The following is a 24450-nucleotide window of genomic DNA, read 5'->3' on the forward strand; positions in this document are numbered from 1 at the left end:
TTTTTTAGTATACTCTCGGAATGGCCTTTTTCAGGAGAATGGGCGAACTGGGCGCGCCGGAGCCCACGGGCTGATGATGTTGGGATAATGCTGTTTTGTGTAATGATCTGGTTCTCGGCGAGGCGCTGCCGAAATATACTTGATTCTACAATTGATTACGATCGTAGTTTATTTTCTAGAATCTACTCCCAGTCTAGATGTTCCTTCGTCGTCTGCGTCATCCTCCCATCGGCTCAAAGTCACAGTTGGCCGATGAACCTCTCATTCCCTCTCCTGACGACCCTTATCGGTACACGTTGATCCTTTGGTAACTTCAGAGTCAGAGTGGACGTGGCGGTTTTCAGTGTTTCCATGCACCGCGCTATGGCCTTGCCGTACAGCTCGGCCCGCTCTTTGGCACTCATCCGTTCGACGGCCTCGTCGTCGGCCCACTCGTCGACCGCGAGCTCCATGCTGTACTTGCGGAAGATGACGGCTAGCGCCGTCACCGTCTCGACCCGCGCTATCCTCCTGCCCAGGCAGCTCCTGGCACCGTCGGAGAAGGGAACAAACAGGCCACGAACGGGGCGGAACATGGGCCGCTCGGCCCCGGCACTCGTGGTCTCCAGTCCGTCCCCCTCGTCGTCGGTCATGTCGTCGTTCGCAGCCCGGGAATCTCCGGTGCGCGTCCGAGAGGTGTCTACCGGCGCCGGCGGCGAAGACGACGACACCCGGAACCACCGTTCTGGGATCCACTCGTGGACGTCGCTCTCCCCAGCCTCGTTAGGTGGCCAGTGTTTCTCGTTTCGCGCCGCAGAGATGACCGTGATTGAGACTACGGTGCCGGCAGGGAGGACATGCTCGTCTTTACCGCCGTCGAGGCGTAGGACCTGGTCGCGGGCGGGTGAGACTTGCTTGGGGATCACGACGACGGGCGGGACGAAGCGCAGCGTCTCGTTGAGGACGGCACCCGGCATAGAGGTGAGGAGGTCGTTGATGCAGCTCTCGAACTTCCAACCGGCCGGGTTCTCGTCCTCCTCGGGGAATAGCCTTTCCAGGTCGGCCTGCATGGCACGCTGGGACGAGGGGTGAGCGGCCAGGAGGATCATGGCGAAGTGCAGCATGTTTGCCGATGTCTCGTGGCCGGCCAGCATCATGATGAAGGCGTTACTGATGATGTGGTCCTCTGTGAGCTGGAGGCCCGGCGGCATGGTTTCTGTCTTGCGTAAACCCTGCTGTTTCTCCTGGTCGTCTTTGGCCCGCACCAGGGCACCAACAATGTCCATGTGTTCATTGGTCTTGGGGACCCCTTTTTTGAGGTCCTCTTTCTTGTCATTGACGAGATCGCGCATGTACCGGACGTAAGTAATATTTGACTCATGGGCAGACCTTGCCCATTCGAACGGGAGATGACCTGTTGGGTAATTGTTTAGTACCTATTCTGTCGCATCTAATCAGGGAGCTTTGTGTCGCGCCCCTGCATCCCATTCTTTGGCCGGTTGACTTACGCAAGAGGATGCTGGGGACGAGCAAGATGGCAAAGATGTTCTCCAGCATTCCTGCCGTGGCATTCGGAAACGTCATGAGATAATTGGAGTCTTTCTCGGACTGCGTGTACTTGTTCATCCTTGGATCCTGATTATCAGACGGCTTCTCACCAGGCCACAGGAATCGCAGACCAAAACCAATGGTACCGATGATGTTCAAGGCCAGGGTCATGGTGTCATGTGCCAACGAGCTGATTGTTCTCCGGTCGGCTGCGTTTTGGTCATCCTGGCCATCATTGTCGCCGTGGCCCCTCCAGAGCCTTAGCATGCTCTGCGTCTGACGGATAGTCTCGTCGAAGGCGTTTGCGGCGCTAGTCTCATTGAACAGGGAGCTCGTGACCTTGCGATGCATCTTCCAGACGGCACCCTCGGTCGTGACAATGTTTGCGCCGAGCATCTCCAGGACCCCATACTGCTCGACGGCCTTGGGGAAGTCCTCGCGCCGGCTGGTTATCTGCTGGATGGCCTCTGGGCAGCGTGTGTACACGATTAGGGACCAAGGGGTAAGCACAATGAAGGTGTCGCCAAGCTTGTGCCAGATCTCCCCACGGTCGATTTTGTATGCCCAGTCCTTTGTCATGACGCTGGCAGGCAGTTGGTTCATCAGTATTGCCTGGAATGGCGTGGCATGGCATGGCATGGCAGCATAGACCGCATCGTATGAAAACTTACGTCAGCGTAACTGTTCCCACTGCTGCCGGCGCCACAGCCTTGACAAGGGCCAAGAACGGAACTTGAATGGTCAACCAAAGTGCATTGTGAGGATTATACGCTGAGCAAAAAAGGGGTGCAGATTGTTAGTGAGTGCAACGTACGACAACCAGCAACGAATACAAAGCGGCAGTGGGCAACAAGAGACTCACGGCAAATGACGTAATTGAAGCCCGTTTTTTTTGCGCTGGCGATGTTTCGCTGCAGCCTCGAGACGCAAGTAAACAAGAAAGCGAGCGCCCAGGCAACGGCCACCGCGGAGATGACTCGGATTCCAGACATGACTGAGTTTGGGCTGTGATTTGTTGTCCCACAGAAGTTTAGACGATACAAAAAGCCGAGGTCTGATTGTTTTCTGGCAGGCTGCGAACAGGCAGTCAGTTGTCTGTTAGATAGATGCAGCGGCCGAACTTGCTTTTTCTTTTTTTGCGGAGGGGTAGGTAGGTTTGGGACCGCCACCACACTGGTTCTCTACAGAAGTACGAAGAAGAAGCGAAGTAACCGAGTAATCGACCAACGGGATTGAGTCGCCCGGCTCATCCGGGGATACGCTCTTTTTTTTCTTTTTTTTTTTTTCTTTTTTTTGTTGTTTTTTTTTTCTTCTTCTTTGTCTGAGTTGGTCTGTGCTCAGATTGATCTGCTCGCATCAACAGGGCAATATAATATAATAAATAAACTCTCGCTTTTGTTAGCCAGAGATCCCTCGACTGAGCTAACCACCCATGAAAAATCTGTCACAGCTGAACATGTAGATGGTGCGGCACAAGTGACTATGTAAGATGATTGGAGATTGTCCTATCGGCCTGTCCTACCGACTTGGCGCAATGGTTCACTGTCGAATTGTGTGTCGCAGTAACGTTATAGACCAAGGTTGTAGGTAAGAAAGCTAGATATTTTGCCGTTCCCAAACACGATTCCTTGCCAGTGGACCTGTCGGAAAACTGACTACAAGTTTCGTTGGACTGCTCGCCGTCGCTGATGCTGCTGCTGCTTGACGCGTCACAGTCTTGACAGATGATTGTCGGATGGGTTTCCGGGGACGTCAAAAAAAGTCAGTGTCGTGTTCGTGAGCTGTTTTGGCTGCAGTAAAGACTGGCGAGATATGTACGCTACGTAGGAATTGACACTACTTCCACTGTAGGTTGTGTAGGTCCTGTCCTGTAGGTAGGGAGTATGGATTGGGTTTTCTTGGCGTGTCTGACTCCGCTTTTCCCTCACGAGGCCAGTTTTCTTTCCCAAACGGGCACACTGTTTTTTTGACATGGGCGTCTGCACTGTGTTTGTTTGCTGTGACGCCCGTCGAATGCTTGAATCTCTGCAGATCTGCCGTGCGGCAAAGAAGAGGGACAAGAGGGAAAAAAAAAAAGAATAGTGAAACTTGACTGGCCGTCAACTGACTCTTACTCTGCATTTTGCACATGTGCTCGCGGTACTTCGCTCGCTGCTTGTTTTGCTGCAAATGCAAAAACGCTGGCCGGGCCGGGATGCTCTCAATAAGCAACATGCGCCCACATCGGGTAGTGGAGCCTGTGCCACGAGTAAACGCAAGTAACAGGCCCTGCCATGAGATCACGTGAGATATTTCTCAACTACTTGCCACTACCACTACTGTAAGTAAATCTGTCAGCCAGCCCGAACCCAGTGCAACGACTCCACTTTCAACTACAATCCAATGCGGCCTTCGTTTGAATCTCTACTTCAATCTAAACCACGACTAAACCACTGTACCTTAAACACTCTCTGATACGAAGCCGCTCTCATCGATGTCGGCAGATTTCCGGCCGTACGTAAACATAGAAAAGTAATCAACACCCCGTTGTTTATCCTCGACAAGATCGTCGATTGCGCCGCTACTGGGAAGCACCCTGGTCGTGCAAATTCTACTTACTACCTACCTAGAGTATTTTGAACTACAACCTTCCAAGAGCCGAAAAGCTTGGATGATGGGCGTGTATGCATCAACACTATCAGGCTTTTTTTTTTTTTTTGATTCTCAACCCAACCTTCCCAAGCACTTGCCAGCTACCACGTCCCCGGCGTGCACTGTTAATTGCTCAAAGCACAGCAAGCAACATCAGCTCAAAGCCGTTCGTTTCTCTCCCATGTCTTTGTTGGCTTCCCCCGGTAAACATGCTGTCCCTGTCGCGAGTCAAGGGCAATGACTTTGAGAGAGAGCACATGAAAGAGGGCGAAGCCGCGAAATGCCTTGTGGTTCAAAACATAGAGAATGAAAGAGAGAAGAGAGAAAAAAAAAAGAAAGAAAAAAAAAAAAAACGCCTTGAGCTTACTTGTCTTTCCAGGTCAAGGTCAGTCAAGTTCTCTGCGAGTAACGACCCCATCTACTGGGGAGAAGATGCCTTGGTTTTTTTGTCTACTTTTTTTTTTTTTTTTTTTTTTTACTGTTGTCAGCCCAAAAAAACCAAAACTCCCCCAAACCACAAGGTAGGCAAGTCTTGGCAGTTTAGTGTTTCCCACCCCCTTTCCCAAGAGACGATAGTCCGAGACATGAGAAGAAAGAAAAGAAGGAAAAAAACCAAAGAAAGAGTAGACGGAAGATTAAGCAGTTGCCATCGCATATTCGCCTTGTCTTGTGGAAGTACTTGTCGGTCGGTCTGCCAAAGAAAAAAAAACATGAGAGAAACGATAACACGAACAAAAACATTAAAAAAACCGGCCGTCAAGTTTTCGTCTTTTGTTGGAAACGGGCCGATGTATTCCAAGGGGGAAAACACGGCAACTGAAAACACTTAGTCCTGCACGTCTTGTTGCTCTTCCAACGCTTAAGCTTTTGACTTTTCTTTTTCTGCTTGGTTGGCCGTTTTGTTCCCTAACAAGTACTTTTTCTACTTGGTCAACAAACGGCCATCGGGTTCCGCGGCGAATATTGTGTATGAAAACGGCAGTTTGATATGTAACCCAACAAAAAAAAAACCCCAACCCCCCCGAGAAACTCTTCCCCCTTGGGAATTGTTTGTTGGGCAACCTTAAGGCGGCACTCACACGCAACCCCCTTTTTCTCCGGTAAGAAGTCCGCCACACACGTCCGCTCACGTCCACCACCAAGAAATATCCGTTTGCTCCCTTCGTGACTCGTAGAGATAGAGATAGAGAGAGAGAGAGAGAGAGAAAGAGGAAGAAAATTGAGAGTCCAATACCTGCTTACCCTCCGGAGGTCCCACATCTATTATGTGCAGAGAATCTTGTCCCAAGCCAAAGCTGCCTCGGAGATCATCCTACCTTTTCCCCCCAGCCCCCGTTCCCCCCTGGGTAGGTAGTCTGATCGGTTGAACAGATATCCAATTCTTGTTTGCCTCGCTATGCCCGGAATACCACGGGGGGTGGCAAGGGCAGATTTGCCGCCTCGTGTCTAGTTTGTTTTTCTACTTGTCGTTCTCTGTTTGCCTCCTATGAATTGGCTTTTGCCCCCAGCCTCGGATATCGTTGAATTTGCCTCTTTCTCCCTCCCCTTTCTTGGCAACTCTTTCTTACCCAGCATGTTGGGCAGTATAAAGTTTCATTTTTTTATTCATTATCTAAAGGGGTGAGAAAGGGCCAAAGAGGGGGTGGGGGCGTGTATCATTGATGGAGGTTTTTTCCTCGTATGTAAAAGGGCAAAATTTATCCTTTCACCCCGGGTTCATCAGAAGCGAGGAGCCTTTTTGGTTTCTTCCCATCTCATCCGCCGATGTATACTCAGCTGTCGGGATCTTCAGAACCGTCCTGACTCTTTTTCTTCTGCGACTCCCCTCCCCCTCCTTTTTCTTCGTCTCCTTCATCAAAACCAGGCTTTCCCTCTTTTACCGTCCGATGATTTGCCGCAGTAGGATTTTCGTCAAAAAGTGCCGGGCTTCCCTGTCGATGACCTACTTCATGGTCATTCCCGAGGGGAGGGGAAAACGGGGGACGTTGGGTTCTTTGCTCATCACTATTCAACATTGGATTTTTTGTCCCGCCCCTCCCCCCTCTTCTTTACTCATTTCGACTCGTTCCGTCTGCCTGCCTTCCTGGGTATCTTTTGAGCCCAAACCTTGTGAGTTAGGGTTCCCCCGGTGGTTTGGTCATTCGTTGCTCTGTGTGCTTCCGATAGCATTTCACCTACATTCTGTCTCTCACTCTCACTCACTTTTCTCCCCATTGTGCCTCCCATTGAGCACGTGCACACGCCATACTGCATCTTGTGATGACCGGGATGGGCTTTCTATCGAAAAAAAAGAGAAAGTGACCGGAGATATAACGGTCATTCGTTTACGTAAAAAAGGTTAAAAGGAAAGACACAAGAAAGAAAAGAAAAGAAGGTTTTGCATGGGATCTCCTTGATTGCAAAACCCAAGATTCGACGGCTCGATCGGATCACTTTTGGCCCACGAGCTTGGGTTGCTCTCGGAAATCTCCGGGAACAGACCCAGGTTATTGTATGTTTCTTTAAACTCGCGGAAGTTTATGACCCAAAGTCCATTGTGGAAAAAAAAAAAACAAACGCCCCAGAGAGAGTATATAGTAGTAGTATTAATAATTTCCTGATTGGTGGCAGCTCTCCACTGTGTGCACCGGCAGATATGATATACTGTGCTTATACCAACAAACATCAGGTACCTAGGTAGAGGAGTAGGGGTGCGATAGCGAATCATGAAAGCCAGGAAAAGCACGTCATCGAGGTCTTGCAAAGCTACGGCAGTTGTATCGGTGATGCCATTTTGACAAAAACTGTTTTGTGATTCAAGAGAAAGCCTTGAAGTGCGGGCTAAACCCTGTGACAAGCAAAGGGAGGAAGGAGGAAAACACGCAACGGCCTGCTTCGTGACCAGAAAAAAAAAGTAGAACAGGATAAAAAAAGCCCATCGCTTCAAGGAACAAAGACAAGAAGCGACCACAAAACAAAAAAAGCAAAACAAATAACTCTTGATTTTGTCTTCGGGTCAGCTTTTGTGTTGAAGGATGTGAACCCTTCGACTGAAACCCAACTGTGCTCTGGGATGCTTTTCTGAGGATAGAAAAGAAAAATATCCGAGAAATTTTGGTTTTCGACATCTAGCAAAACGCCCACAAAAGATAGAAAAGATAATTCCATAGTCCAACGCAAAAAGAAGAGATCCCATCATGATAGCGAACGGAGGTATTTTAAAGCACAGATGTACATGGCTCGAGACAAACAAGAAACAGGTAAAAACATCGTGGCTATGGAGCCTCAGAGATGAAAACAACGAATATAGAAAAAGAAAATGGCAGAAAAAAATTGTACATGAAGAAAATATCTACAGTTAGAGAAAAAAGAGTAACTCTGTCTCTGGCACTTGTTGGAAAGATTTGAACGGTACTGTGAAGCCCATTCAGAGACAGACTTTGGAGAGCATGCTCTAATGACAAGAAACAAGCTTCACCGGTGAGTTGTGGCGTAGTCGTACCTTCCACCGCTGCTAGGAGGCCGGTGAGGGTCGTATGACTGCGAGGTCTCGTGCTCGCTTCCGCTTCCACTACGGATGGCAGGCGTCATCTGAGGCGTGTTCAGTCCGCTGTTGCGCCCGACGGTTCCCATCTGGTTGTGAGGCATCGAAGATCGTCGCTGGTGTGAAGCGCCCAGGCTCGGGTCCAAAGCCGAGTTGTTTGTCGCAAACTGGGGCACCGCGCCGGGGTTGGTAAACTGGTAGGTAGGTGTCATGTTGAGACTGGAATTCGGCCAGGGCGCACTTACGTGCCGCTGATGCGTGCGTGCAGGGCTTTGCCCGTTCATACGGCCGGACTGATTGAAAGTGTTGTCGGTGCTTGCCTGGTTGTAGTTACCCCACGCATCACCGTACAGGTTGCTGGTTCGTGGCTGTGCGCTTGCCTGCGGGACTGTGCTGCTTCCATAAGGGGAGCCGCTGTAGAAGGACTGCTGATTCGTGGGCTGGCTGTAAGATGTTCCGTAACCGTATGACATGGTGCTGCTCGCGGTAGATGAGCCCGAGCCCAGCTGAGGATAAGCCGACTGCATGGTTCCACTGCCGTACTGGTTGTTGGGCAACCGATTCGAGGATGTGTCCCAAGAAGCCGAAGGGGTCAAGCTGGTTGGGGTGGGAAAGCCGGGTGAAGGACGCTGCATCGACATGCCATATCCGTAGCCACCGGTGCTCAGGTTTTGCGAGTGCGAAGCAGTGCCAAGAGATCCCCCGAATGCGCTGGGGTCATTGGATGATCGAATAGGAAGCGTCGTGGTCGGCTGTTGACCCCAGGGGTTTCGCACCTGACCATACTCAGTACCGCGCTGGCGCTTGCTGGGATTATCCCAGTGAGACATGCCAACGACATCTTGTAGGTGGTCCAAATGGCTCGCGCCTCGGCTTGACTCGCTGAGGGTAGACCGGTGGCCATACCCATAAGGCGGTAGTCGAGACCGAGAGGGCGGGACGCGGGAGGGCTGGGGAGGGGCGCGCCTCTGGGGCTTTGTTCGTGGCTTGGGCTCCTCAGCTCTGTCGGAAGTAATGTTGGGAAGGATCTCGATGTCGGGAATCAGACGGGTTGTGCCGGCTTCGAGCTCGTCTTTGAGACGACGGGCGATTCCAAGTACTTCGTCTGTGGTGTAGCCATCACCAAGCTTCTCGATTAGCCACTGTGGAGGAGCTTGGCCCTGCTGCGTGGCAAAGTCCGAGTTCCTCGACGCCGAGCCGGGCTGGCCTTCGTCGTCTTCTTCGTCCTCATCATAGCCTTCGCCATCCACCCGCCTACGCTTCTTGCCAACCTGCGAAAGCTGCTGCTTTGTCTCTCGGCGCTTCTCCTCGCGCTTGCGGAGCTGCAGCCTCCACGAAGTGACAACGCCAGAGGAGCGGTTGTGCGCAGCGTTATAGTCGCTCCAGTTTCGGATCTTATTGATTTGGCGGATGACGAGGCCAATCTGTGTAAGAGAGTAGTCTGGACCGGCACGGTAGCGGCTGCGTTGGTAGTGTTTCCGGCAGTAGTGAACCCAGGCATTGTCGGGAATCTGTCTTGTGCAGAGCTTATTGCGACCAAAGATATGAGAGACGGCCTTTCTTAGCTGCGAGCCGGTATCACACGGCCTTACACCAAACAGGCACCTGGGAGTTGATTCCTCATCGTAGTCTGAAGCTGCTCCCGGATCCTCGGCATCACGGTCTTCTTCGGGTCCCTCGACAGTTGGGTTTTCCCAGGGCTGTGTGGCGGGCACGGTTGAGGCCGTTGTAGGAACCGTCTGGTCGCTCCTGGTGGCTGAGCTGGCTGTCTCTTCACCGTAACCGTCCTCGTCCGAAGGGCTTGAGACTCGGCGTGGCTGATCGAACATGTTAAAGGACTGGTTGTATGACATTGACGGCGAGTAGGTAGGAGGTTCAACGATGGGTGCTGCGAAGCCTCCAGACGGTTGATACCTCGCCCGGACAGCTGGGAAGTCGGGCGCCGAGGCCGACCTCTTGTGACCCGGCTGGTAGCCGTAAGCCAGCGTGTCGCTGGTTCTTCTGTCGATGGCATCCATGAGTTAGCAGTGACTTGGATGTGTGTGAACAAAGGAATAATTCAGTCCATAATAATCGAGAAGATGACTGGGGGATGGGGGAATGAGGTTGAGGTAGACAAGCACCAAGACTGTGCGGAGGTGCGCGATAAACGTTTCAAAGCACGGCTATGCACCATGACCAGGTGCATATACACGGGCGAGGCAAACGGGGTCAGAGCGCGGTGAAGGTTTGGGTGAAGCGGTTGTGCATTACATGAAGCAATGTTCCTGCGCCGGCATCTGCGCACCTGACTCTGTCTCTCTCTCTCTCTCTCTTTCTGTGTGTGTTTCTCTCAAAGCTTTGCCGACCGACTTTGATGACGATGCTTCGAGGCAGAACGATATGCAGTGGAACTAACCACAGATCAGGCTGACTTTGTTCCAGCACGGCAAACAAGCAGAAACCTTGGGGAAAGAAGGCTCGCTCGGCATTGCGATTCAAGAGCCCGCTCTTTTCGGAAGAGGGAAACTGAGGAAGTGCAGAAATATCAAGTGCGAGATGAAGGCTGATGCAAAACGGACAATTACAACCTGGTTGCTCATGACCAACAAACTGATCCAGATTTGATGATATTGTAGGTCATGACCAGTCGACTTCTGGGAGAGACGGGTGATGGGAAAGTAACATCTCGAGATGGGTATTTGACAAACGCTGTAGTGCAGCCACCATGGTGATGCTTCCAATTTGCACAGGCAGTGACTAACTGTCTGATTCTCTGCGCACGGAAAGCTTGAGGTGGCATCTTTCATCCCGAGGTTTTGAGGTGGAAACTAGGGGGTCCACGTGACGCCTGTGAATAGTAGTGGTGTCCTGGTCGTGTGATTCTGGTGTGGTGAAGATTTTTTTTTTTTTTTTTTAAAAAAAAAAAAGAAAGTTGGGCCACTCACCTCCCCAAGTCCATCACCGGTTCTCGCACATTTGTTGGGTTGCTGTTAAACAGTATCGCGTCCGACGGTGACTGGGCGCGGTGTGATCTCGGCTGATCTGACTTCAGGCCATTGTCACTCTCGCTGGAATGAGCCATCACTGCCGAGTTCTGAAGCTCCATAGAAGTGCTGTTCAACGTGAAGGGAGACAACGGCTGCAATGCTGGGTCGACCAAAGGGTCCGAGTCGTTTCCCATCATTACTCGCGAGCTGGGATCGTCGTGAATGGCAGTTGCGTTGCTGTTGCTACTGCTATTCCTGTCGTTCTCATCGGACATCTTGGCCTCGAGTGATGAAAACTCATTGATGAGATGGTTCATCGGTTGGAACTCGCTGACGGTTGACAGAGATGATATCCTAGAGTGTGATCCCGAGTTGTTGGAAGAAGCCGTTGTGTAGGAGGATGCTAAACTGCTGTGGCTATCGGAAAATTTGTGCTTTGAGAGCGAGAGGGGACTGCTGGGCTCCATGTGGTGATGTTCTTGCGTCGGAGACTCGCCGTACAATACTGGCTTGGTCGCCAGCTGTGTCCGGATCAGCTTAGTATCCAGCGTTAGCGGCAGGGAATAGCCACCGGCATCCCATGGTGTTCTGCTCCTGTTGGGCGTGCGGGATTCGCTATTACCGCGTGAGGCCTCCTTCTCAGAGTGAGGAGTGATAACTCCAGTTGAAGGGTCCGTGGTGTTCGTGATGATTGATGGTGTTGGCGTCATATTTAATGGGTCTTGTTGTTGTTGTGTCATTCTGCCCGCAGCACCTGCTGGTATTAACAGCGAGGTCACGTCCATTTTGTCTTGAGAGGGCTGAGGGACGTCGCCTGAAAGATGGGACGAGCTGGAACACAGGAGTGCCAGCTTTCCCTTGCTCCCACGACGTGAAATCAAAAGAGCAGGTTCACGAAAGAAAGAAGAAAAAATGTTGTCAATGTTGATATCCCCAGGAGATCTGCCTTGCACTTGGTTGCGCTCAGCGTCTTTGACTGGCGCGAGTAATCCAGCAGCGGATGTCACAAATCCTCACAGAGGACAGTTTTGGGTTGCAGACTTTGCAATGGTGACGGCAAGTTGATCAGGAACGATGCACTCTCCTTGTTTGCAAGGTGTGATACTGTATTCCTGAGAAGGTCGTCGATGGAGAGTATGCGGATATACTCATTCAGAGCCGGCGTCGATAAGGTTGGTGAAGAAAAAAGAAATAGACAAAAAGGGACTTTTTTCCTGCGCGACTATATCTGCCAGTCGGTGTGGAATAGTCTCATCCGTTGTGTTGGGAGGATCTGCCTTGGCTTCCGCATGGGCGTCGCAGAGACGAAGATGCTCAAAATGGAGAGGGTTGTAGGGGAGGCTGCTGTTGCGGGAGATCCCAGACTTATGTGTGACACGCGTCTACAAGCCCTAAGCCCAATAATCAACGAACCCAGGCTGATATGATTATCAGACCTGTCGACTGGATCGACGTTTGAGAGTCGCACTGACAGGCCGAACTGGGATTGAAACACGCGAAACGCTCTGGGGCCGGGAGAGAGAGCCGTTAATAAGTCGTCTTAAGTGGACGGGTTGGCAGTGGAGGAGGTGGGCGCGTACCTCTCTGAGGGTTTGGTGATTTGCGAACCGTTGGAACCAAAAAGCCAACGGGGTGGAACAAATTAATAATGATATGTGGTGAAAAAAAAAAATACGATCGACTCGTGTGATGAAGCGTAAGTTGAAAAAAGAAGAAGAAGAGATGGGGATGTACGTCTGGGGTGACTTATTTCCAGCTCGTCCCGTCCTTGTTCTTGAATCGTCTTTGAAGAGGCGAGGGGGGAGGGGCAAAAAGATTGGACTATGTAGGGAAGCTCGAAAAAGTAAACGTCTCAAAACGGAATATGGATCGACTCCAGGTCGGTATCGGCACAGTTTAAACCCAGTTGTTCGAGGGTCGGAAGGCTGCCCCTTGTGGCGTTCTGGGATGTTAGTGAAAATCTTCCGGGCTATCACAAGGTAGCCGGTGCTGGGTCAAGAGGAGGAGGGTCGCAATGTGGTTCTCCTCGCCTGGAGGGCAGACTAGACTGGGATAGAGCGAGGTCCAAAGTAGAAACGAAAAGTTAAGACGGGTAGTATGGAGGAAACAAGAGTTGAGAAGTTTGACAGGGCCAAGCAACGTCTCAGGTCAGGAAACTAGAGATTCCTGCGGACGAGGATAACAAATAAAAACAAAATAAAAAAAATAAAAACTGTTGGGCGGGGAGGGGACGGACATGTACGCGGACAGGCCAGACAAGATGAGAGAGAGGCCAGGAGGAGCGAGATACCATATGGATGCAAGGCACTCGATCTATTTTCACGCCTGCAGTGGGAATAACATGGAGGCAGGTAGGTGCAAATTTACCGCAAGGATACTGTCCGGAGCCACGGTGCCTGGGATCCCATGTAGTGACCCATCAACAAGCATCTCATGTTTTGAAAGCCCCGGCGATTAGGAGATGTGGAGGAAAGGGGGCCTTGTCAAGGACAGGCAAGCAGTGGTAACCAAAAGCACGTCCAGAGTGCCGAAGCACAGGAATTCGGGTACGTGCCAGTCCGTCCACTTTGAGAGGAGCCAGGTACAAGCAGTGGAGAAAATAGAAAACCCAAAAGGACGTGATAGCTTCGTAGAGGGGGGTGTGGGCAGTGTAGTACGTGCAGTACAAAACGAGAGTTGATGGGGGTGTTGGTGGTGGTGGTGGTCATGATGGCAGTGTGTATTCTGTTGATGGTGGGAAGGAAAACTTAAAATCGCACATACCTGGGCAGTGAAGTATTATGGAGAAAAAGGAGCACAAAAAAAAGAGAAAAAAAAGAAGAAAAAGAGTTTACAAAACTATATCGTGGTTACACCGGACAAGATGATGTGCGAGCGCGAACACGGTGAAAGACAAACTAGCATGTTTGTTTACTGAGCTGAGCTTTCGCCAGAAAAGAAAGGCATGAAACCTTCAGATAAGAAGCGGAAAAGACTGGTCGAGTACCGGTCAAAAGTAGAAATGGCGACCCTTGAAAAAGGAAAGGACATACAGTACAGGGCAGGACATTCGCATTGAACAGGAAGTTACTGCTGGTCCATGTTTAAACTTCCCCACAGTATGTGGTTTGGGCACGGGTGGTCCGTCGCACCCCCGATGGCAGCTGTATGAGGAATACCCCCTGAGCGTCCCGGAGCAGTGACAGGGGTGCGTGCCACAAGGACAAGGCCCAAATCTGAGCCCGATGGAGGGCTCTACAAGTGATTACTTTGTAGGGGAAGTGAGCGTAAGCCACAAAAGCCGGGCAGTATCAACTTCATGAACCTATTTGACAGTTGGTAGATGAATTTGCTAGCAGGAGCCAACATGATTGACTTTTTTTTTTTTACTTTGTTTCCTTGCCGGTGCCTTATCCGGGCCGCCGCGCCTGGCGAGCATACTGGGGTAAAGACTTCTCCATGCGAGTGGATCTGACCCTTTTTTCAGGAGAAATTCCATCTCAAGCCATACAATATTAAAAGACGATGATATTATATGGTCAAAAATAGGAGAAGGGAAAAAGGAAGAAGAGAGGTGATGAAAATTCTGATTCTGTATGTTCAAGTTACCTAACGTTTTAGAAGATATCCTTGCGCGTCAGATTTTGTCGGCCGTAGATCGCGACGTCAGGGCTAGTCGTCTGAACCGAATATGATCTCCCCAGGGGTATGAGTCCGGACCGACAAGGGTTTTGGCTGTGCCAAATCGCCGCGCATGTCGTAGCGAGAGCGACGTGCTCCGTACATCTGGCGACCTGGTAGCCTGGTGCAGACAGGCCCCACGGCGCTTGACCTGAATAGGCGTGATTGCTTCAAGGGCAATCAGAAATTATCGCGTCTGTTCCCAAGTAGGCGAGCATCTGATGGTAAGCGGCGTCATATACGTGCAGTGCCAAGGCGCAGCGCCTGTACAAAATAACCCTGGTCAGATCTCTTCCTTTGTTGAGCTAGATGCATCTCTGCGTGTCTTTTCGGACAGCGTTTTCGCTCTCTGGTATACCCAAGCATGCCGTTTCTGGTTCAAGGCTCGCCGTTGGTAGGAAACAGCGATGACAGTGTGCGACAGTAACTGGCCGTACGGTGCGATACAATGCAGAGTTTTTCTCTTTTTTTTTTCTTCTTTTCTTTTCTTGGATATAATCTTTTTCAATCATTCTAAGAATAGTCGAACCGCTGCTAGCGCAGTTCTTTTCCACCTACCGGTAACATCCGAAGTAAGGCGCCGCTATATTCCAAGAAAGAATGGGTTTAGCAGTGTACATTGTACACGGCGATTAAATGCAATCCTTGGCAAGGTAGTATTTTAGGTAATGGAGGGCAAAAAAATATCTGTATACTTGTGAGTAGGAAAGAAAAATTGAGGCGGAGTTGTCCAGGGACGGCTGATCTGCGACGTGAGACCTGGGATTGGAGCTTGAAACCTGTACCTTTTTTTGGGACAGGGCTCAGTTAGCATCTGCGACCGGACTTGCCGCCCAACCGTATCAGGTACAATGGGACACCGTACGGTATCCGCGAGATTGCAGCAACCATGTATCTGGCGTCGCTGGGAATTGCACACAGACGTTCGCGTATCCTCACTACGACTGTGATTTATCAAGCTTATGTATGTACATGCAGGGCACTGTACCTCCCCTTTCCTTGCTCCTCGTTCCCAGTAGGGGTTGACGAGCTGCGAAATAGCAGTTAGCGCAAAAGGTTATGTGCTCTCTCTCTCTCTCTGGTGGGGGTTTAGGAGGTGTCACGGGCGGGTGCAGGGTTCCCCAAACCAGCCCACCTGGTGATTTATCGTTGGTGTGCTGTGCCTCTGGTGTGGCCGGCACATGCCGAACAGCCAACCATTGTAGGCTAGTATGACCGTTGAAGAAAAGGATAAAGCAGACACAGGGATGATGATCTGTCTAGAGAAGGGATGAGATGGGACACTTGAAATTGTACTGTATGGATGTGCTTGTTTGAATGACTGAGGGTGAGTTACTAACAGCAACCGGGGAAGGACACCGCTGTCTCCTTACAAGAGGGCCATACTGTACATGAAATAGGGATAGTGCAAGTATCGATGGCACGATTTTTTTTTTTTTTTTTTTTTTTTTTTTTTTTTTTTTTTTTTTTTTTTTTCGCATGTGAGGTGCTGTTCGCAACCCATCAAGCAAAAGCACATGGAATGATTTCGACGGCCTGAGTCAGACAGACTTTGGGCTGTGCTATATTGAAAAAAGCAAAACAACGAGTGCCTGCCTACTTTTTGGTGGTAAGTTAGCAGTAGGACCGATAGCGGCAAAGAGAAGTAAAAAATCAAAATGTATTACTATTGTACCCCGAGGGGGAAAAATTCAAAATAAAATACCAAGTAAAAAAAGAACACATAAAAAAAAAAAATATGCAGCAACAATGTCCAACGGCTTGGTCGCCGTCGTTTGGCCGTTAAGTGGATCCTTGGTGACTTTGAGACTTCTGGAAACCAAAGTGCCCCATATTTTCCAGTACAGTATCAGTAAAAATAGTGGGCTTCGATCACCCAGGGGAAGAGGGATGCGCGTGCAAGGCAAGCAGGCGGGCCACGAATGGGATGGATTGGGATGCCAAGCAAAAAGCACCATGGTTTGGGTTTTTTTTGGTTTCCTCAAGCAGCCCATGCAGCCTGATGTGCCAGGATTCTTATTTTTGTGCGTAGTACCTGTATTAGAGTACTCTATAGTTAATTGCTCTCCTGCTGCAAAGACTAAAGTGGAGATGTGCAATGTATGTAAGCAACTTGAATGATAGGTCGCCGGGTTGATTAAACTATTTCTAGAAGTGGTCCCATACCCAGTTGCTGGCTATAGGTGGTAGACAAGTATAGTATAGTATACCTTACCTAGGGCAGGCTCTCCGCGTTGGATGATCGCCAGCGTCCCATCTGCTGGATTTTCTGTGTTCGGGTGGCAATGTTCGGCACATGTTCGTCAGCATCAGCTTAAGCTTCTGTCGCGTGAGAGTTGGACAGAAAGATGCCGCTTTAGGATGATGTGGAGGATTATACGACAGTACGGTCATTAGCTGCAAAGAATCCAACGCCTGCAGCTCCTCTGCTTACGTCGTAGCTCCTCTAGTTCAGCTCAAATATTTTCTTGTTCTAGACTGGCGATTTGTATGACTGCCCAGGCACGTATTCGTAAGGAGGTTGACAGGTGCAATGCCCAGGCCTTCTCTCGGGATCCGGTTTGATGTCCAGGAAAAAATAGGATCCTCTTAGTTGAATGCGGGGAGCCTAGAGCTAGAACAAGTTTAGTCTAGGAGTGTTACGAGATTTCCAGGCATATTCTTCCTTAGTCGCGCCATGGGCTTGTTGCGCTATCCGGTGGTCGGGTTTTTTTTTTTTTTTTTTTTTTTCCTCCTGTCTAGCCTAGTCAACTATGCAGCAAAGAGTTGTCCTACCTTACTCCCAGTTATGAACTCATGCAAGGCGAACTTCAGTCGTCAGCTAGGCGATTAGGTAGGTATGCAACTCAAGTCGGGTTGTTTGACAGCTTGTCCATCCGGTCCCTTCGCAGCTCGTTCGCCTCGACTTTCACGACTCGCAGCCATCTCAATTGTTCCCAGTAATATTGACAGTATACCGTGCTTGATGGATTTTCGAGGTACGTTGTGAAAAGAGAGGCTCTAAAATCGAATAAGGCAAGGTCTGGGAGCGGGTGACGTATCAGCCGTTGGCCCCCTTGGGTCCTTGGCGGGGGGCAAGGGGGGGTTATTTTCTTTGCACGTTGAACATAGTAGTCGAGAAAAGTCGAGGGCCGATTGGCTCCTGGAGTTTGAAGGGATCCATGTTTCAGCCTGGCTGTGATGCATCTCAAAACTTAACTGGGGTGTGTGGGTGGGTGGGCGTCTGTGTCTACCTGAGGGTTCCGAGTGGGGTTGCAACTTTTCGACATCTCGCCAGACCCTTGCGGTAGCTTACGGGATGTTCCCTTCTCACCCCGGCGCCCGACCCTCTCAACATGGACCGACGCCAATTGGTTCACCACAGCCATGCTCGCTGAGAGCCGCCACTTTGCGGCTGCTTGCGGACGCGAGTCGCATGACAAGAATGAAGGAGGCCTACCGCGCAAAGAATCAACACGAACAGCAAAACCCAATTGACGATTGCGTTTGAACAATGATGACTGTAATCTTCTCTTTGATCTTGTATCCTTCTTGCCCTGCCCCCTCTGAATCATTCTTCCTGCTGTGCATTGCCCATGTGTGGCTTGCAGCCATCATCTCTCCTCAACGTATTAAGCAGATAGGATAGCAGGATCAAAGACAAAGGAGAAAAGAAAACCAATCCACTTTATCGGATGACGGCGGGCAGGCGGGGCCTGACATGACATGCATGAAGATTCAGAGTCTGACGCCAAAAAAAGAAACCAAAGGGCATTGCGACGTCGCCTGGACTTTTTGAGTGTTTCAACCGATTCTTAGTTCATGCGGTCGATGGAGCAATCGACATCCGGACACCGGCCCATGTCAACTCGGACGAACAAAGAGTGAAAGGGTGAATTAAGAATAGGAGGAAGACAAAAAAAAAATAAAAAAAAAAAGAGAAAGAGGAAAAAACCAGTGGGGGGTGAGCCACGAGACATGACAGCTCAAGTCTGTTCAAAACAATGGCAAGAAATCTTCTTTCACTCCGCGCAGCTACCTGGATAGCTGCACTACAGTAGGTACAGTTCCAGTAATTAGTCTATTCGTCGTCCGATCCCCGATCTGCTCTCCCCCATATTTACCGAGGGACCGAGAATGGGGTGAACGAAAGCGCAGCGAAAAGACACAACCCAGCAGGTTTATATCCCGAAATTGAAACTAGTTCCTGTAGCTAATTAAACTACCGCCTTAAATGTAACTTGCCTTGTAGTTTCTTGTTTCTTTCTTTTTTTTGATCTATCTTTTTTTTTTCTTTTTTGGTTTCGCCGAATTTGTGTTGCCGACTACTACTTTGTGCTTTTTGCCAAGGCTCCTACTGCCAAACCTAAACTTCAAAGCTCAAGGCAAATGCAAATGCATAGACTCCACTCCGAGTTTTCGTCTGCCGATGTCCATTTCTCTCCATTTTTACAGACGGTTGGATGCGCTGTACATGCCTTGAACGTACTTGGCCTCGATTCCAAGGTAGGTAAGATAAGGCAAGGCAGTGAAAAAAAAAAAGTTGGCTCGGGTTCGTTCTTGTCTCCAGGTGCCATTTCCTGTTTGTTGACGTTTGACCATGCCCAATCTGCCCGGGTATGTTGATTACCGATGCGCCGATTTGCAAACACTGCGGTAACTTTAGATCCGGGACTTTACCTATTGCGTATTCAAAGACGATTCACTGATTTGGTGACAACTTTTCCCACCGGAAATGAGCCTTGTGAAGAGGTTGAGCAGACGGATTAGAAGAAGCAAGTAGACATTTACCAGACTAGACTAAATGGGCATCTTTCAGGTTTGACCCATCCCAGTTCAGGTCAGTCCAATCCGTTACTTGTCCCTTGTGCGATTGAGTGATGGAGTGACGCTGAGCTGGCCTCAAAGCATGCCTACATACACACACCTTACCTCGCATACATCCTTTCGCGGTGGGATGACATCTCCGAAAGCACGTTGCGGTGAAAAGGAAAGGAGAAAAAGAAAAGCGGACAAAACACCTTTGGTTTGCCCCAAGTAGCTACGGCCTCATGTTGTGGATGACGGTGAGCCTGCTGTACGCCTAGACCTGCGGCATCACACAGGGCGGTCGGTCCCAGAGAGACTTGATGTCGTTCATCCGTCCTTCCTTGCGCGGCTGCCATCTGTGGTGGCCCCTTTTCTATTCATTCATCGCGGTTCACTATGGTTTTGCTTGTTCGAACAAAAGAAAAAAGAGAAGGAAACAAGAATACAACGTCAAAGCGCCGTCACGGATGTTTTTTCTTTTTTAGTAAGCTCGCGTGCTGCCTTTTTCTTTTTTTTGTTTTTGCTTTCACATCCAAGGCGGAACAGAAGCTAAAGGTTTGACAGAGAAATAAAAAAAAAAAGTGCTTGCTTGCATTTCATTCCCTTCGCTACCGGGTGGCTTGGGGCGCCTACCCGTCCGTGCCCCCTGAACTTCCACACTTGCCTTGCTGCTTGCTGCACCTGGTCTCGAGAATTCATGAGCAAAACCCCCTCAACCATGCTCTCTCTTACGCAGATGCAGGTTCAGTAGTAAACAGATATGCAGGCCCATGGGCATGAGGCTAAGAGTACGTTCAGCTCTCTTCGACCGACCGAAAGCTCGCGCGTCCTCCAATCTTTTTTCTTCTTCTTTGGTCAAGGCCGCCGATTGACGGAATGCACTTTGTTCCATTTCTGGATCTAGTTACTTTCTAGAAGCCCGTGGCTCGGTTAGCGGAAATGGCGCTTGCCGTTCCTCGATTATGGCTTTTTCTGGCCCAAAAGCAAGTTCTTACCTTGCGGAAAACGTCTAATTGCCCTGCCCCATCGTTGGAAGTGAGCATCATCCAAATACAATTCTACGTCTTTTTGGATGCGTGTCTCCTGCATGTCAGCGCCCACGAGTTCAAGCCATGAGTATAAAAAAACAGTTGAGCTTCTCCGTCGGATAAGAACCATGTGCTTTTGACCATGTCTGCGGATAACCCATTGGCGTTGCGCCCATTTCCTTTGCTGTTGGAGCGCATGGGCGATGAGATCGATAACTTTTACGGATAATTATTTCCGGTTCTAACTTTGGCATCTGTCGTAGCGAATCCTGATTAACAATGCTATGCTGTTTTCAAGTCGGACGAATGTATTGATAGCAACATGCAACAGTATTTGCTAGAGGATATGTCAGTCAGACCAAGTAAATGACGACAAACAACATGGGCTCACTCATAGCCATTCGTCGATGAACTCCCTGGGCGCTTATACTTGTGGTCTCAATTCGTTCAGTGGGGGCTCAAGACACTTACGTAAGAAGAATGAGAGTCGCTTCATTTTTTTTGGTCATAGATACATGGTGGTTGCTTTTGCTAGATACAGGAGTGACAAAAGCCAGCTATTTACATGGTGCTTCCAGACCTGGTCACTTGTTCTCACTATGGGTGTACAAATATTTTCTTTGATCAGGCCCTTCATTGTGTATGGCGATGCTGTATCCTTCTCAGGCTTGAGGCATGATAACGCTGCACCAGAACCTGACTATTACCATCGACAGTCAAGAAACTGATGATAACGGCGTATTCAAGAATTGCTCGATAGAATAAGCGTGAAATAATAAATTCCCTGCGGAAAATTCGATCTGTGCTCAATGAATGCCTTGGTAGTATCACGGTTCGCCCCAAGTATTGTCTATACTAGAAATATCTGCAATGATCAACCGGGGCTATAGATTCAGCCAGGCTTACACCGGTCTGTATGTACTAATGAGTAAAGAGACAAGCAGCATCAGCAACAGTACTCTGCTGTTACCGTGACACAACAGAAAACCATTGATTGAGATGGCTGTCTCACTTAGTAGTTAGTGGGAGCAAGACAGATGAGGACTTGATCAGCTCGATGTCAAGTTGTGCAAGTTTGCAACAGGCTTATACTGCTTTCAGAGGGACCCGAGCCACGCTAATATCAATACAAAGCGAAATAGAAGAATATTTTATGCCCTCGAAGAACTCATCGAATCGGCAAGTCATGTGGATGGATCGAGATACACGGCTTCAGGTGTTGCCTCGAGGCCGCCAGGGAGAGACACCACGCCAAATACACTTGATTGACAGAGGTGGCACAGGATACAAGCGTGGTTCGGAAGGATCACGACGGTTGACGTCGCCAAGATATGAATATCTGTACAGTAATGCAGGCCCCCCTTAATTCAACTCTGGGGCTATTGGATGGGATAGAACTAGACTGATTGACATGCCTGGACCGTATTCAGACTTGGAACTTCACAAGGGCATGGGGTCTAATAGGAGGTGCCTTTTACTTAATTCTGGTAAAAGCTACACTCTCGCTGTCAACTGGAACGCGAGCACTTTTTTGGGTTGCTGACCCACCGGCAAGATGCCCATTCCGAAGCAAGTTATGGCTACATATCAAGTCACACACTTATAGATACCACATCATCCAGCAGGTGATCGTCGTATACGGGCTCGTCATGCATGTCATAATATATGCCTGCATTTTCCCGATAATGTTAACATGCTACGTAATATATTCTTGTCTCAGATAAACCCCGTCGGGAGGTTGCCTCAACTGCCAGGATGTTGTGCCTCGAGAGATAAACGTGGCTTAGTGCCTTGTGTCTCCTGCCACTGTCCAATCGAAAATCTACATCCAACTTCGTCTTTAGCCAAGATGGAAACGTCCTATACCGTAAGTTTACGGAACGTAAATCATATGATCGAATCCGGAAAGCCGTGATACAGGCACAACTCTTCCCAATAAATTGCCAAACATTCACGAAACTAGGTAGCTGAATGAAAATTAAAATTGCGGGGTTCTGTTCCCTATGTAGTACCCCTTTTAGCCTAGTGACTCGTATTTTCTTACAACTGAAAGCCCATAGAAGGGCTTCGGCTGGACGAAGGCGCCCTCAGATGCGCTGATGATCCTTTGTAAAGGCTCTGCCAGATGAACGCCTCGCTCAACAGCAGTTCGATATCCTTCTCAGTCCATTCCTTGGTAGGCAGTGACTGAAGAAACATCATAATCTCCTGAAAGTCCATCTTGGTCAACTTGGCAGACCATTTCACCAGGAACGCCGCGCAAACATATAGATGAAATTCCGAGAAGCCGTTTTCCTCGGCCTACAGAAAAAATTAGTCAGTGAAAGTCTCAGGTGTTTCGTGGCAGGAAAGAACGCGAATATCCTCACCATGTACGTATCCCACATCCTGATGGTGTTCTTGACACTGATCTCCCGCATGAGGAGGCAGTTCATCCACCTGAAACTGAACTGTATAAACTCGACATTCTCCTTCTCCAAGTGCTTCGCCAGCTGCTCATCTATTCTGGCCGTCAGGTCCCGTAATGCAGAGACTTGCCGCTGAATTCCGGGCTGTGCAACTATGTAGTGATCCTGAATCCCGTCCAGCAGCTTCGTCAAGCACCAGAACGTATCAGCCTCCACTGCATCGAGTACAGCCCGCGGTAGCTGACCCGGATCCATGCCCCTCTCAATGTCCGGGTCTGTAATGTAGGTACCCAGGAATACCTGCCAGAACGGTGTGACGAGGTCGTTGATACCCTGTACATAGCCACTAGCCGGGTGCCGTACGGCCCAAACATACAGTATTCTCTCGAGTGACCTCTGGGTCGCCTCATACCCGTAAAGCTCGATGTGCGGGTTCGTACGTGGCACATCGATGCTGATTTGATGCCAAATTGCCTCATCCAGGCCCCTGCCACCCCTGCCCGGTGTCGATGCAGGGTTGCTGTTGCTGGCTTTGACACCACTGCCGCTCTCGAATGCTTGCCGAACACCGTCAAGATACTCCTTGCGCTTGCGCTCCAATACCGCAACGCGCCTCTCACTACTTGTTGGCAAATAGCTGAGCAGCAATTGCCACGTCATGGCACGTACTTCTTCCGGCACCCCAGACCACGCCAAAGCCCTCAGCTCTGTCAACGGTATCGAGGTTGACTGCAGAATCTTTTTGAATTTATTGATTCTTGTTATCCTGGAGTTTGCCGCATCGATTTCCTTAGGTGTAGCATCGTGAGGTGTCGACGGGTGGCTGATTAGGTGTAGAGCATTTGCTGGGTCTTTCAGAATGTCCTTGTACTGCGGCCTTAATATCTTGCCCTCGCTCTTCTTGGATATCGGATATGCAGATGAAGGTCGCTCAATTGCTATGTCGCCAGTGTCTTCAAATTGTCGCATCGCAAGTGGGCTTGTTGCAGCAGAACGACTACCGCTCCTCTCCTGCTCCTCCGCCATCCTCCGCGTGTTTCTCCTCTTAGAGCTGGAAAGGCTGGGTAGGCCAAAGTCGTCGCCGTCGTCATCTCCGTAATCCTCATAATCATCGCCCTCGTCTAACTTCCAGTCATCGTTGGTCCTAGAGAGGAAGTTCACATACGACTTGATCGGCGGCGAGCCCAGCCCAGGCGCCGGTCTTGAAGGCGGAGACGTCATGATGTTTTTCGGTGGTCTAGAAGGAGGAGCCGAAGGTGGTGTATGCGGTCGTGATTGTGGTCTTGAAGAGCTGCCAGAGACGTTCCTGAGGTTGGCGGGCAAATGTGCGCGTGCGCATTAGCTAAGAGCAACGTCCACCAGGATATGCAAACGCAGTTACAAACGCCTGAGCGCATACAGGGCATCAATTTTGAGCATATCGGCGTGCGAGTACGCTGCGCCCACAATTTTGCTCCCATCCCGACTCCGTGCCGAAGTCGAGGGCTGCCTCCAGAACGGAGAAGCACTGCTGATACCGAGTCAGTCAAGCGAAGCAAAGCTTCGGGGGTTCATAACATACTCTGATCGGTCTGTTGCCCGTGCCATTGTAGCTTTTAGCAACCTAGACCGTTGCGGAAAGACAAACGCACTTGCCAAGGGCAAGCATGCGAGGGGGGGTCACATACCGACTTGGACCATCTCCTGCTACGGACCGCTACCGTCAGCATGTTGAGCAAGGCTCAAAGGGAGCCACCACCTATGGCCAAGCCAAGCAGAGAAAACGTGGGGCGAGGACGGCCTTACCTGCGGAGGGACCTTCTTGCCGGTCCCCGAGCTGGAGGAAAACATGACGCCTGAGATGTGAAGAGAAGCGGCCTTTGCTGCCTCTCCGGATGTTGTTTGGCACTAAGTCATTGCAAGGGCTCCGTCGGGTT

General features: G+C 50.0%; 3 protein-coding genes across 3 annotated transcripts; all 3 read right to left on the bottom strand.

The window, feature by feature from the left end:
• Positions 1-239: 239 nt before the first annotated feature.
• Positions 240-2519, bottom strand: PpBr36_07346 (uncharacterized protein; the record flags this gene model as incomplete). The annotated part of the gene is made up of 4 exons (XM_029894483.1): positions 240-1393; positions 1488-2110; positions 2199-2298; positions 2390-2519. 4 exons carry the CDS (start codon positions 2517-2519, stop codon positions 240-242), a joined length of 2007 nt encoding a protein of 668 aa, XP_029748445.1.
• A 5092-nt stretch (positions 2520-7611) lies between these two features.
• Positions 7612-11435, bottom strand: PpBr36_07347 (uncharacterized protein; the record flags this gene model as incomplete). Its single annotated transcript, XM_029894484.1, has 2 exons — positions 7612-9682; positions 10609-11435. 2 exons carry the CDS (start codon positions 11433-11435, stop codon positions 7612-7614), a joined length of 2898 nt encoding a protein of 965 aa, XP_029748517.1.
• Positions 11436-21718: 10283 nt separating this feature from the next.
• PpBr36_07348 (uncharacterized protein) lies at positions 21719-24364 on the bottom strand (the record flags this gene model as incomplete). Its single annotated transcript, XM_029894485.1, has 6 exons — positions 21719-21795; positions 21820-21932; positions 22171-22427; positions 22496-23840; positions 23934-24019; positions 24320-24364. 6 exons carry the CDS (start codon positions 24362-24364, stop codon positions 21719-21721), a joined length of 1923 nt encoding a protein of 640 aa, XP_029748506.1.
• Positions 24365-24450: the final 86 nt, after the last annotated feature.

The sequence above is a fragment of the Pyricularia pennisetigena genome, chromosome 1 (genome assembly GCF_004337985.1).
Source record: "Pyricularia pennisetigena strain Br36 chromosome 1, whole genome shotgun sequence".
NCBI classification, from domain to species: domain Eukaryota; kingdom Fungi; phylum Ascomycota; class Sordariomycetes; order Magnaporthales; family Pyriculariaceae; genus Pyricularia; species Pyricularia pennisetigena.